The 14,770-nt window shown below is 38.1% G+C and overlaps 2 protein-coding genes and 1 pseudogene across 3 annotated transcripts in view; all 3 read left to right on the top strand.

The window, feature by feature from the left end:
- The window catches only part of SMCO2 (single-pass membrane protein with coiled-coil domains 2), a 35,689-nt gene extending 23,016 nt beyond the window's left edge, over positions 1-12,673 (top strand). For both annotated transcript variants that reach the window (XM_003265636.3, XM_030804635.1), the window contains 3 exons: positions 5,026-5,082; positions 6,392-6,567; positions 12,218-12,673. In XM_003265636.3, the coding sequence (XP_003265684.1) occupies positions 5,026-5,082; positions 6,392-6,567; positions 12,218-12,416 (432 nt within the window). In that variant the 3' untranslated portion in view covers positions 12,417-12,673. The remainder of the gene's footprint in view (positions 1-5,025; positions 5,083-6,391; positions 6,568-12,217) is intronic.
- PPFIBP1 (PPFIA binding protein 1) overlaps positions 1-14,770 on the top strand; it is a 542,301-nt gene that overhangs the window by 335,046 nt on the left and 192,485 nt on the right. The gene's annotated exons all lie outside the window — the stretch shown is intronic.
- On the top strand, positions 7,953-9,587 carry LOC100602852 (annotated as a pseudogene).

Here is a 14,770-nt window from a genome sequence, read left to right as displayed (position 1 = left end):
GATCTGTAACTCCTGGTCTCAAGGAATCTGCCCGCCTCAGCCTTCCAAAGTGCTGGGATTACAGGCCTGAGCTACCGCACCCAGCCTAAGGTTCCATTTTCTTATTAGTAATAGAATATTAGAGCTGAAAGGTAGAGATCAACTTGTGACACAAGTTAGATTTCAGAGTCCTGGCTGATAGTTTTTCTGGTTTGAAGAAAGGCCCCTGAAAAAGAAAAAAGTCTGTGTCTAACAACTTCTTTTAACTGAAATTGCCAGCTTCAATTTTAACTCAAGCCCAAGAGTTTAAATTGAGTAGATTTTGGAAGCAGTAAAAGAGAAAATTCTCTTTTATTAAAGGAAGATATTATTTATTTGGGCCTCTTACATATTAAAAGTCATTTACAGATCAGTGCAAATCTATTGCCTGGGGAAAAAATTACTTTTAACTGATATAGTCCAACATTGAGTCACAATCTTATTTTGCATGAGTTGAAAGAGTTTTTTTCACTATCTTTGGGCTTTGGAAATTGCAAACTATAAAAAAGGGAAGAGGACAAAGGCCAAGAAATATTCTGCTTTAGAGAATTTCCTCCAAAATCCAGCTGTTAGTATTACAAAAATATAGATTTCAGTAGCAGGTGCGGGGAGGGAGGGAGGAGTATCAAAAGACTGAGGAGAGAGAGAAACACACACATAAATGAAAGTGAGATTTTTTTAAAGGGAGGAGCTTGGAATAATATGCAAGAGGAAGGCATCACACACATATGTTTCCACATATATGGAAATTCTCTGTGCTGGGGATACACAGTTTTGTATACACATTAAAAACAACAAAAAAGAAGCACAAGCTTAAAAACTAGAAACAATTCAAATATCTGCCAGTTGTCATTTGGATCAACTGCAGTACATGTACGTGATGGAATACTACTCAGCAATAAAAAGGAACAAACTTCTGATTGACCCAACAACATGAATGAATCACATGCATTACACTAAGTGAAAGAAGCCAGATTCAGAAGACTACTTATGTACTTTGTGCTTCTGTTTATGTAACTCTGAAAAAGGCAAAATTGTAGGAACAGAAAATAGGTTAGCAGTTAGTTACCCGGGTGTAGTGGAGGAAGGGGGACAGGGATTGACAAAGGGGTATAAGGAAATTTAGGGGCTGATGGAAATATTCTATATCTTCTTGTAGTGGTTATTACACAACAGAATGCATTTATCAAAATTCATTAAACTGTATACTTTAAAAAGTGAGTTTTACTGTATGTAAGTTATATCTCAATAAATGTGTCTTCAAAAAAAATGGCACCAGTTCTGTCTCAAGAAGCCTACGGTCTGATGGAAAAGGCTACCTAAAAACAAATGTGGTAATATATCTAAAGGTGAAGCTTTAAATATAATTGTTGGATGAATGTGGTGACTCACACCTGTAACCCCAGCACTTTGGGAGGCCAAGGGAGGAGGATCACCTGAGGCCAGGAGTTTGAGACCAGCCATGGCAACATAGCGAGACCCCTATCTCTACAAATAATTTAAAAAATTAGCCAGGCGTGGTGGTGCATGCCTGTAGTCCCAGCTACTCAGGAGGCTGAGGTGGGAGGATCACCTCCTGGAATCAGGAGGTCAAGGCTGCAGTGAGCCGTGATCAGTGAGCCACTGCACTCCAGCCTGGGCAACAGGGTGAGACACTGCCCCAGCAAACCAACGAACCAACAAACAACGAAAACAACAAAATAAATAAATAGGTAAAATTGTTACAGAAGCAAAGTTAGTAACAATGGCTGTAGGCTTACTCTGGTGAAGGGAAAAGTGATGGTTGTTAGAAATAGATACAGGAATAGCAAATAAAAAGTGGGAAAATTAAAGGAGAAATGAGTTAATAAAGTTAAAATAATATCACATATATTGGCTTACTTATTCTTCATAAAGAAATGGAATAACTAAGAAAGACATGAAAAGGCAGGGAGGGAAAATTGGTAAAATTATTTTTTAAAAAAGCAAAACAGAAACGAAAGTATTTGAAAGAACTTCAAGCTACAGAAAGGACTTTGAGGTGGCCTTTGGGTGTTATTTGACCTAATATTGAGCCCCCAAGCCATGAAACTTTCTAAAATTTCTATGTGAATTTCTGGGCTTTCATTCAGAGACTGACCCTGCCCAGTTATCTTTGATAAGGGCTGTATGAAGATGTTTACTCTGTAAATAAACTAGGATACCAAATAAAAGGAGATTGTCACAGCACAGCTCTTCTCTAAATAATTAAACCACCCAATTCAGGGATTGGTGATGAATAAACGTGTTAAAAAATAGCTATACTGTATATTCTCTAATTCACCTATAAGCTACTTGAGGATAAATATCCTTGTTACTTGTACCTAACTAGCATGATGCCTAGCGCAATGGCCACTTACATAGGATGTGGTCATTATACATATATATAATGTTTTTTATATATAGATAGATTTTTTTTTTTGAGATAGTCTTATTCTGTTGCCCATGTTGGAAGACAGTGGCACCATCTCGGCTCACTGCAACCTCCGCCTCCTGGGTTCAAGTGATTCTCATGCCTCAGTCTCCCCAGTAGCTGGGACTACAGGGGCACACCACCACAGCTGGCTAATTTTTTTTTGTATTTTTTGTAGAGATGGGGTTTCACCATGTTGGCCAGGCTGGTCTCAAACTCCCGACCTCAAGCGATTCACCCACCTCGACCTCCCAAGTGCTCGGATGACAGGCATGAGCCACTGTGGCTGGTTGCATGCTTATTTTAACAATTAAAACATTATGAAATGATTTCATATAACTGAAAAATACCCTCCTCCTTTAAAGACAAATACAATGAATGTTTTAGTATATTTATATTCTTCCAAATTTTTATACATATATTTACACATTGTTGTTTTGATGGGATTGTATTATACATATTGTTTTGCAACTGCTATGGCACTTAGCATATTTTCTTCAACAATTTTCTATGCTACTAGATGTCATTTTACTTTTTTTTCACTCCTGTATAATGCACGGCTTGATATTTGAATTTATTAATTTTATTTTGTTGGATACTTGGGACTTTATAATCAATGTTTACCATTACAAACTATGCCTCAAAAATCCATGCCTTGATTGCTCTTGCAAGTACTTCTTTAAGCATCTATTTCTGAGGCTGGGCACAGTGGCTCATGCCTTAATCCTAGCACTTTGGGAGGCCAAGACGGGTTGATTGCTTGAGCCCAGGAATTCAAGACCAGCCTGGGCAACATGGTGAAACTCTGTCTTTACTTTTCAAAAGAAGACATACATGCTGCCAAGAAACATATGAAAAAAAGCTCAATATCACTGATTATTAGAGAAATGCAAATCAAAACCACAATCAGATATCATCTCCCACACTGGTCAGAATGACTATTATTAAAAAGTCAAATAATAACAGATGTTGGCCAGGTTGTGGAGAATAGGGAACACTTATACACTGTTGGTGGGAGTGTAAATTAGTTCAACCATTGTAGAAAGCAGTATGGCAATTCCTCAAAGAGCTAAAAGCAGAACTATCAGTCGACCCAGCAATCCCATTGTTGTGTATATACCCAGAGGAATATAAATCATTCTACCATAAAGACACATGAACGTGAATGTTCACTGAAGCACTATTCACAATAGCAAAGACATAGAATCAACCTAAATGCCCATCAATGACAGATGGGATAAAAAAAATGTGATACATATATACCATGGAATACTGTGCATCCATAAAAAAGAACGAGATCATGTCTTTTGCGGGAACATGGATGGAGCCGGAGGTTGTCATCTTCAGCAAACTAACTCAGGAACAGAAAATCAATACCACATTTTCTCACTTATAAGTGGGAGCCAAATGATGAGAATTTATGAACACAAGGAAGGAAACAGACACTGGGGTCTACTTGAGGGTGGAGGGTAGGAGGAAAGAGAAGAGGAGAAAGAGTGACTGTTGGTTACTGGGCTTAATTCCTGGATGGTGAAATAATCTGTACAGCAAACCCCCATGACATAAGTTTACCTATGTAACAAACCTTCACATGTACTCCTAAACCTAAAATAAAAGTTAAAAAAAAAAAAGAGAAAGAAACCTCATCTCTACAAAAAATAAAAAACTAGCTGGGCATGGTGGCACATGCCTATAGTCCCAACTACTCAGGAGACTGAAGTGGGAAGATCGAATGAGCCTGGGGAGATGGAGGCTGCAGTGAGCCATGATCACACCACTGCACTCCAGCCTGGATGTCAGAGTGAGACCTTGTCTCAAAAAAAAAAATTAATTTCTATAAGTGTCATCTTTAGAACTCATTTTTCTTGAATCCTAGTATACTCTTTTTCCTGCTATATCTCTGCTTTTCAGGGTATCCTGAACTTCTCTTAGTGGATGATTAATTTAAAACCTTTAAAAGCATTCTTTACTTGTGACACCTGCAATTGGCATTCACGTCGTAGAAGGTGATGGTTTGCTTCAGCCCGTGTCTTGTGCTTACTGACAGAAACCAGCCAAAACCATCTGTTATCTCTACCTGGCAACCTATAGGAGACATGGGAAGAGAAGAAGAACCAGATCTTTTTGTGGACAGCTCTTTTGCAAAGCCGTCGGGCCTGAATATTCAATCTGACATAATGAGGACTTACATTCACAAATTCTAAAATTTTAAATATTTAAAAGAAATATTTTCTCAGAAACATAACTATGTTTCTTCAACTTGTGTCCTGGTAGAATTTTTTTAAGGAGCAAGGAAGGAGTAATGAAGAGAGAAGCATGATTTATTATTAACTGCTATTGTGTAAATGCATACTTCTAAAGTATTGAAAATAATCTTGTTAATCTTATGGTTATACCACTTACAGTCTGCAATTTGTGATTACACTATGAATTTGCTCTAAGAGGAAGAAGTTTACAGAGTAAAAGTAAACTTCAATGAAGCACTTTATAAGGCTTGTCAAAATAGGTGAGATTTTATTGTACAAATCAGAAAAACATAAGTTTCACTTTATCCAGAATTGTGGATGTCTTTTTAGGTGAATGCTTGTAATGAAGTTTATGAATTAAAGAAGAAAGTCATGGAAAGGCTGGAGGTAAGATTTCAGTTACACAATTCAAACAATGATAAAATCAGATAATTTATATCTAAATACAGGGGTCATTCTTTGCCTAGAATGTGACAGTGCACCACATACTAGTCTCTTTCTTTTTAATTTAATTTAATTTATTATTATTATTATTATTATACTTTAAGTTCTGGGTTACATATGCAGAACATGCAGGTTTGTTACATAGGTATACATGTCCCGTGGTGGTTTGCTGCATCCATCAGCCCGTCATCTACATTAGGTATTTCTCCTAATACTATCCCTCCCCTTGCCCCGCACCCCTCAACAGGCCCTGGTGTATGATGTTCCCCTCCCTGTGTCCATGTGTTCTCATTGTTCAACTCCCACTTATGAGTGAGAACATGCAGTGTGTAGTTTTCTCTTCCTGTGTTAGTTTGTTGAGAATGATGGTTTCCAGTCTTATGGCCTTCTTCCTCTCCTTTGGCCTTCTGCTTGGGCCAACAGAACATTCACAATTCCAGTGTACTCCCAAGCTCTCACACCCCTGTGCTACTTCTACTTCTCATCCTGCCATCTGGTGCTTGCCCTTCATGTCTACATATTTCCCATTCTTCAAGGCTCAGCTCACAGGTCATCTCTTCATCGAGACCTCTCCTAATTTCTATTACATCAAAAAATAACTCCATCTTTGAACTCCTCCCACAATATCTTAGACATTGAGGTAAATGTGATTGGGCAAATGAGACAACGAAAGAATGAATGTATCAACCTGTCGGCTGCTCTGAGGCCGACTCATTCCACCTATCTTGAGTAGATGTCCCCATCACCAAACCTCAGACACTCTCTGTTCCCACACCCTATTTGTTTTCTCTTTAGTGTGTATCTTAACATGTAATATAGAATGTACGTATGTGTTTAGCTGTTTATCACTTGCCCCCAGCCCCTGTAATAGATTGCATTCCTTGTCTATTTGGTTAACACTGTATCCTAGAACCTGTTAGCAATAGTCACCCAATAAATATGCTTTGCATAGATGAATGAATTGAGTAGCGGAATTCAGTACAAGGACATCTTCCTACATTAATAATCTACTGGTTAAAGATTAGCATGTGGGTTTCATTTAGTTTTCTACCATAGTGCTACCTTACACTGTGAATGTGTAAGTCTCCTTCTGTTCAAGATGCACCTGCCAATGATCTGTTCATGGGACCTATGTGTGATTTCTAACGTGGGCCCCCAAGGTGATCCAGAGGAAAAGCACTCTGCGTTATCTATAGTAAGACTTGGAGACATTTAGAATTTTTTTAAGGTACTTGATTGCTCTTTTTTTCAGGACCTTTGCAAGAATGTGGAACTGCTGAGTGCAAAGCTGAGGATGTATCAAATGGAGGCAGAGGATACTGACTCTCACAGTTCTGAGGAAGTAGATACGGAAGAGACGGAGGCCCTGCTTCCTCAGGCCCCAGCATCCTTTTTAGCGCAGAACTCTCCTCCCCCCGATACAGCGTGGTAAGTCAGAGCAAGGGGCCATTCAGGGCTGGATGACTGCCCCAAAATGTATGGATTATGCTGGGATCGATTTTTTTCAAGTGTTGACTAAAATGTTTTATTTTCTTTTGTAAATTGTCTATGTTATTTAAAAGTCTATATGTTCATTGGAGTCACAGGATTTTTCTTATTTAGATAAAGATCTATTGCATTCGATATATATAGATTGCTTTCTTACTGCTTTAGATAAATCTAAAGATTTATCTTTAGATAAATATATCTAAATATAGATAGATGTATCTTCATGATCAAAGATATATGACCAAAGACCTCTTGTGGGTGGCTATTAATGTTAATTATATTTTTAGTTAGTCTGTTCCTTTTTGTCTGAAAACTCTTTCAAACAACATTAAGTCAATAGTTTAATTTTAAATTTTCTTCCATGATGGCTGCAAATACAGAGAAGCTTCTCTATATATTTCTATAGATATATAGAGATTTATCTATGTATAGAGAGATACAGATTTATTTCTATCTACATATCTATAGATATATCTATAAAATCTATCTATATCTATCTAAAATCTTAAAAGATGGCATCTATACATGATGAGGCAACCGCCTCCACTCTTTTTTTTTTTTTTTTGAGATGGAGTCTCGCTCTGTCGCCCAGGCTGGAGTGCAGTGGCGCAATCTTGGCTCACTGCAAGCTCCGCCTCCCAGGTTTATGCCATTCTCCTGCCTCAGCCTCTCCAAGGAGCTGGGACTACAGGCGCCCGCCACCACGCCCGGCTAATTTTTTTATATTTTTAGTAGAGACGGGGTTTCACCGTGGTCTCGATCTCCTGACCTCGTGATCCGCCCACCTCGGCCTCCCAAAGTGCTGGGATTACAAGCGTGAGCCACCGCGCCCGGCCGCAACCGCCTCCACTCTTATCAGTTATGTTCTTTTCATAAGAAATTTGAAAAGTTTTGTTTGCTGGGCAGGATGCCTTACCTTGGACAGTATTGGAAACACACTACCAGCAAATTCTGGCTCTTTGGATCCTGTTCAGAAGATGCCACACCATCATTTACACACTGAGAAGTAATTTCCTCTAAGAAAACATTTTTGATTCTTTATCTCCAACCACCAACCCAGGTAGAATCTTACCTCTGTCTTCTATCAAGTCCTTTGCCCATTTTGAAGAATTGGGTTGTTCTTTTTTTTTTTTTGCTGTTGAGTTGTAAAAGTTTATGTGCACACCTTGCACATAATCCTGTCAGAGAGCCCATGGCATGTTATTGAAATTAAATTGTTTCACATCTGTCTTCTCCTAATACTCCAAGGGATACACAAAAGCATGAATCTTGTCTTCGTAATTTGGGGACTTGACGTATACAAGATGCTCATAATGCTCAAACAGATGCGTGCAGGACACCTCATGTTGACCATCATAGGAGACAGCATGTGCTGCCTCCTTGAATTTGCAGGATACGATGTGCTCAGATTAAACCATGTAGGAGATTGGGGGACCCAGTTTGACATGCATATTGCTCACCTGCAAGATAAATTTCCAGATTGTCTAACAGTTTCACCTCCTATTGGAAATCTTCAGGCCTTTTATAAGGAATCTAAGAGGTTTGATACTCAGGAGGAATTTAAGAAATGAGCATATCAGGGTGACATTCTGTTTCAGAGTAAAAACCCAGATATTATAAAAACTTGAAAGTTTATCTGTGATATCTCCTGCCAATAGTTTAGTAAAATCTATGATGCTGTGGACATCTCTTTAATAGATAAAGAACAATTCTTCTATCAAGATAGGATGAATGATGTAAAGGAATTTGATAATAGATGATTTGTGCAAGTGGATGATGGCAGAGTTTTTGTTGGTCCCAGGATGTTCCATACCATTAACCATGGTAAAATCAGATGGAGGCTAGGTGTGGTGGCTCATGCCTGTAATCCAAGCACTTCGGAAGGCTGAGGCAGGTGGATCACTTGAGCCCCAGGAGTTTGAGAACAGCCTGGGCAACATGGGAAAAACTTGTAAAAAAAAAATCAGTGACACATCCCTGTAGTTTTACCTACCAGGGAGGCTGAGGTGGGACTATCACCTGAGCCCAGGGAAGTCGAGGTTGTGGTGAGCCTCGAGATCATGCCACTGCACTCCAGCTTGGGCAACAGAGTGAGACCTGGTCTCAAAAAAAAAAAAAATCAGATGGAGGTTGTAACTATGATGCATCTTATCTGGCTGCTCTTAAGCAAAAACTATTTGAGGAAAAAGAAGATATGTTTATCTCTGGGTGAACAGTGGACAATCTCTGCACTTCCAAAAAATATTTGCTGCTGCTCAAAAGATTGGTTGGTATGACCCTAAAGTAACTCAAGTCTCCCATGCTGGATTTGGTGTGTTGCTAGGGGAAGACAAGAAGTTCAATATATGTTCAGATGAAACAGTTCATCTTGTAGACCTGGAATAAGGACTAAAGTGACCCATGGACAAATTGAAGGAAAAAGAAAGAGGTAAGGTCTTAACTGCAGAGGAATTGAAGGTTGCTTAGACATCTGTTGCTTATGGCTGTATCAAATAAACTGAACTTTCCTATAACTGGTTGAGTGACAACATCTTCTCATTTGACAAAATGCTAGATGACAGAAGAAATACAGCTCCTTACTTTTTGCATGGTTTCACTAGAACAAGGTCTATTGCACATCTGGCCAGTATCAATGATCAGATGCTCCAAAAAGCTGCTTGACAGACCAAGATTATTTTGCACCATGAGAAGGAATGGAAACTAGGCCATTGCATTTTATGGCTCCCTGAGATACTACAAAAGATTTTAGATGACTTACTTATGCACACTCTCATGGTTCTATGAGCTGGCAACCACTTTCACAGAGTTCTATGATAGCTGCTATTGTGTGGAGAAATATCAACAAGACTGGAAAGATATTGAAGGTGAACATGTGGTACATGCTGCTGTGTGAAGTAGTAGATGCTGTTGTGGCCGAGGGGCTCAATATCCCGAGAATAAAACCTGTCCAAAGGATGTAATCCTGCTTAGGTTTGAACACTGTATGTTTTTACCACGGTGGTCACTAGCATTGTTTGCTTTTTTTTTTTATAACCATTATATTGACACAAGAACGTTTGTCAACTGTGAAAAAAAAAGAACTCTTACAACTCAACAACAAAAAGATAAACAACCCAGTTTGAAAAACAGGCAAATGACTTGGATACACATTTCTTCAAAGACACACGAATGGTCAACAAGCACATGAAAAGATGTTTAGCATCACTGGTCATTAAAAAAACGTAAATCGAAACCACGATGAACCACAGTGGGATACCACTTAACATCCACTAAGTTGACTACAGTGAAAAAGACGGACAATAACTAGCTTTGGAGAGGATGTGGAGAAATTGGAACCCTCGTATATCACTGGTGGGATTGCGAAATGGTACAACCACTTTTGAAAACAGTTTGGCAGTTTCTAAAACGGTTAAATATAGAATTACCACATGATTCCGCAATTCTGCTCTTGGGTATATACTCAAAAGAATTGAAAATGTCCACACAAAAACCTGTACACAAATGTTCGTGGCAGGATTATTCATAATAGCCAAAAAGTAGAAACAATCCAAATGTCCATTAACTGATGAATGGAAAAACAAAATGCGGTGTAGCCACACAACGAAGTATTATTCAGCTGCAAAAAAGAATGATGTACTGATACATACCACAACATGATCTTAGAAAACATTATGCTCAGTGAAAGACAGCCAGACACAGAGGGATATCCAAATGATGCCATTTATATGAATGTTCAAAGTAGGAAAATCCATATAGATTCAAAGTAGATTCATGGTCGCCAGGCACAGAGTGTTGGGGAATAGGGAGATGGTGACTGCTCCAGGGAATGGGGTTCCTCTTTGGGGTGACAAAAATTTCCTGAAATTAGATAGTGGTGATGGTTGTACAGCCTTGTGAATAAACCATTATTGATAATGTCCCCTAGTCCGTCCGTTCCCTTTATGGTCATCCCCTATGTGCTGACCATAAATAATGTAGAGATACTGGAAAAGATCAAAGTTTTTACACGTGGCAAGGTTTGAAAATTAAATAGTATTCAAAAGTTAAAAGAATATTTTATTCTTTACCAAAGATGTCTAAAATGAATAAAATTATTAGTGACACTTTTTTTGGTTCTGTACAGGTGATATGAAAAACCTTATTTTAATTTAGTTAAGTATGATTTTTTTCCAAAGAAAAATGTCTAGACCTTTTAAAATGGATATCATGCTTAGTAATAGAAAATTTAAATTTTTTAAACTTGTATTGATTTGTAAATAAAAATCAAATGATTCATTACTGTCAAGAAATAAATATGAATTTAACTGTACAAATTTACCATAGAACAGAAAAAACTAGACGAGTGTATTCTAAACATAAGGAAAAAATTAAACTAAAAACTAAGACAAAATAAAAAGAATGAATGAATAAATGGAAGAGAGGAAGAAAAGATCAAAAATGTATCTGGTTATATTTGGGTGATGAGATTATAGTTTCTTCATTTCTCTGTTTTCCAAATTATCTTTGCTTTAGAAAATTTGTTTTACTTTCCAAAAACTTAGTGTTAAAATGTGTTTCTTTGAAAATGTCATAGTTTACTATTTCCAAAGATGACTGGTTTTTTAGTTTAGGAGGAACAGTGTTTATTTACTAGATATGTTTTTGTAGTGAGTTGTTTTTCTTTTCATAAGAAAGAACAAATCTGCCTTTGGTGCTCCTTGAAGGCAGGACACATCTGCTTCCCGTTATCAGCTCTCTAAGCCCCTTCCTAATAGAGTATCTTAAGAACATTGGCTCTTTAATAAATGTGTGAAGTGAAAGCAATTATGTGTGTAACTGCCAAGTGATAGCCAGTGGGGATAGGCGAGAAACTTGGCTCTAGTTTATAAAACCACTGAGTTAGGTCACAAAATTGATCCATGGCTAGCGTTAACTATGCTCTAGATTTTCTCTTCTGAAGTATTATAGATGGTAATTATCTCAGGTAATTGGATGATCTATGACATTTCTTCTTTGTGTTCTTCTGGATTTTCTGCCCTAATCATATAATACATTTATAACTAGAAAATAATAATGCAAGGACTTAGAATCATATAAATAAAATATGTCATAGGTGCAACCCAGAAGGATGGGTCCTCAAGGATTTAAAAAAGCTTCTATTATTTTATAAATGAAAGTCTGGTGCCAGGACAAAAACTAGGGGCAAAGAGCTCTGAATTCCCTTTATCACGTTATACTTTGTGTCCTGGGGAAAATCTAACTGCCTGTGCCTTTATTTGCTCAAAAAGAGACATCATATACCTCATGAGTGAGGTAAAGATTGCAATAACCTGCTAGGATGTGAGAAGGACATTTCAAAGCAAAGAACCCCACACTATCCAGGGGTTTTATTGTTTCATGGCTATAGGATCTTGAAATTCCAATGCCAGACCTAGCATGGACATAAATAAGTGCTCCTCCATTCCCAGCTGCTGCTTTTACAAATGTAAACTGAAGTCAAGAGAAAATTACTTAGTTGAAGTTTTAGAGCTACCTGGGCGGAGGTGCCAGGAGCCTATCAATGTGATTATTTTCAGACTTTGGTTAACACAGATGTTTTCTCTCTTTGTAGGAAATGTGCACTAAGGATTTTCATCATGTTTTATGTCCTCACCGTCACTGGACTTTTATGTTACATACTATTTTTTGGTGCTACATTTCTCTTTGAAAGGGTGCTTCTGAGAATGCTTGGGTGCCGCACCACATGGGACCTATGGAAGATGATAGAGCCTTTCTTGAATTTGGAAGTGGAAGCCTTGTTACCCTCCTAAAGATACAGAAGTTACTGTCACCCTACTGACATTCTCACCAGTAAAAATTGTGGCTGTTCCTGTATTGTGGTGGCTAACTTATTTTTCAAAAAATAACATACAAGTTTTTTGTAAAGAACATTGTAATTACACAGAAGTTGACTGATCACGGAAAAAAAAATGAAAACAGCTTATCTTTACCCTTATGAGTCACAATGCCTTCTTGAATCATTCCACACTTTGTTGAAAACATTTTCTTCAAACCACTAACCTTCCTTCTCCCCCAACATGGGGTACATTGAGACTACAAAGTATTATCTCCCGTGGTTATCTTCTCCATTTTGACCTCTGATGTCTCAAAAAAGAAAGCATAAAATTCTTTCCCCTCCACTGTATCCAATTTTACTTCCATTGAATTGAAGCCCTATTTTGGAGATAGTTGGCATTTCTTGGCTTTTCTCCTTAACATTTATTTCTTCTTTTGATAACAGCACCCGAAGTTTGCTTTGAAAGAACTATCCCCAGCGGGCCTAATTATAGGTGGTCTTTCAGTCAATGTCCCCTGTTTTCTTATTAATAAGAGCTGGAAAAATGTTGCATCAGACATTCTCTATAACTGAGAATTTTAAGAAGATTCACATAAAAAAAGGAAATGATTGGAACTTCGATTTTGTAAACCACTCCGTATCTTTTTCTACTTAAATTAGCCAGACTGGTTTGTTGCCTACAATCAAAGGAAGTCTAACTGATACAGTAGAGAATTTTGAATGTCAGACTAGAGTGTTTTATCCCTAACTTTGTAGGTAATGGGAAAATGCTAACATTTATTTTTAATATAAAAAATAGTTATAATTAAAATGTGCAAAAGTAATATTAAATAGAACCATAAAGAATAAATTAGAGTAGGAGGGCAGATGGAGTGCAAGAGTGGTTAAAAAGCCATTCAGTGGTACAGGTGGGCCAAAGAGGTGGAGATGGAAATGCGAAGACCGTGAATGAAGCAGACATTATGAGGTTGGATCTTATGGTATTTGGTTGTGTAATGGACGTGGAGTTGGAAGGCTGGTGGCCAAGAGATATGGAATACGGTCCCAGCTCTCCTCATATTTGACTGGATCTTGAAGGATGAATAATATTTTCATGGCAGAGATGACAAAAAGGCATTTCAGAGAAAAGAAAAACCATGAGTAAAATTTAGAAGCCAGGAATATAAGACAAAGTTAGGAAAGTTGGTACAGCATAGAGCTGACCATACCAGTTTGTACAGTCTTTAGAAACAAACTATGCCTCATTCATGTTTCTGGTCTCTGGAATAGTGATTCCCAAATGCTGGCCCATTGATTGGATGCACTGGAATCTCTTGGGGAGATTTATACATTAGAGACTTCCCCCATTCCCAGATATTTGGATTCAGTAGAGCTAATGCAGGATCCAGGAACTTTATTTATTTATTTGAGACAGAGTTTCACACTTGTCACCCAGGCTGGAGTGCAGTGGCGTGATCTCGGCTCATTGCAACCTCCGTCTCCCAGGTTCAAGTGATTTTCCTGCCTCAGTCTCCCAAGTAGCTGGGATTACAGGCGCGCACCACCATGCCCAGCTAATTTTGTATTTTTAGTAGAGATAGGGTTTCACCATGTTGGCCAGGCTGGTCTCGAACTCCTGACCTCAGGTGATCTGCCCTCCTCGGCCTCCCAAAGTGCTGGGATTACAGGCGTGAGCCACCGTGCCCGGCCCAGGAACTTTATTTTTAAAAATAAAAATCCAAATTGGGTAACCATGCCTTGGTAAACTGTAGGAAAATGCGGTGCACATAGTTTGTATGGACTTGATAAATACCCTTTGAAGTAAATTAAACTATGTGGTTCTTATCTTTGCAGCCTCCCTATCACCCCACCTCAGTCCTATATTCAATATTTATCTGTTCAATAATTTCAATCACAGCCATTTTTCCAATGCCCCCATCTTCCCACACCCTTGAAATAATTTTCAACTCCTTTACTATCTTATTTTTATGTTCCAGCAATCACTTGGCCATGCCAATTTCTTCTACAGATATTTTTATTAGATCAGCCCTATTATTTGCATTTATTTTGTTGCCATTTTTAATAGGTCTTACCATAGAGATGGATCACTGTTGGCCTAAGCCAGCCTGTTGTTTCTACTTCCATGGATTGTCATTATGTACACAGCTGCTGAAAAGAATGGACTTCAATCATCACTTTTATCTTGATACTCTGTAGCCAGAAAACTAGGCATATTGGTTGCTAGAAATATGCAATTTGTTTGCAAGTGGTTCTCAAGCTGTGATATTTAACAGAATTCCAAAAAAGGCATTTAATTATACATTTGTCTGAGCATCACCTCCAGAAGTT

The sequence above is a fragment of the Nomascus leucogenys genome, chromosome 23, assembly GCF_006542625.1.
Source record: "Nomascus leucogenys isolate Asia chromosome 23, Asia_NLE_v1, whole genome shotgun sequence".
Lineage (NCBI taxonomy): Eukaryota > Metazoa > Chordata > Mammalia > Primates > Hylobatidae > Nomascus > Nomascus leucogenys.
Note: the sequence above shows the minus strand (reverse complement) of the source record. Positions and strands in the feature narration are given on the sequence as shown.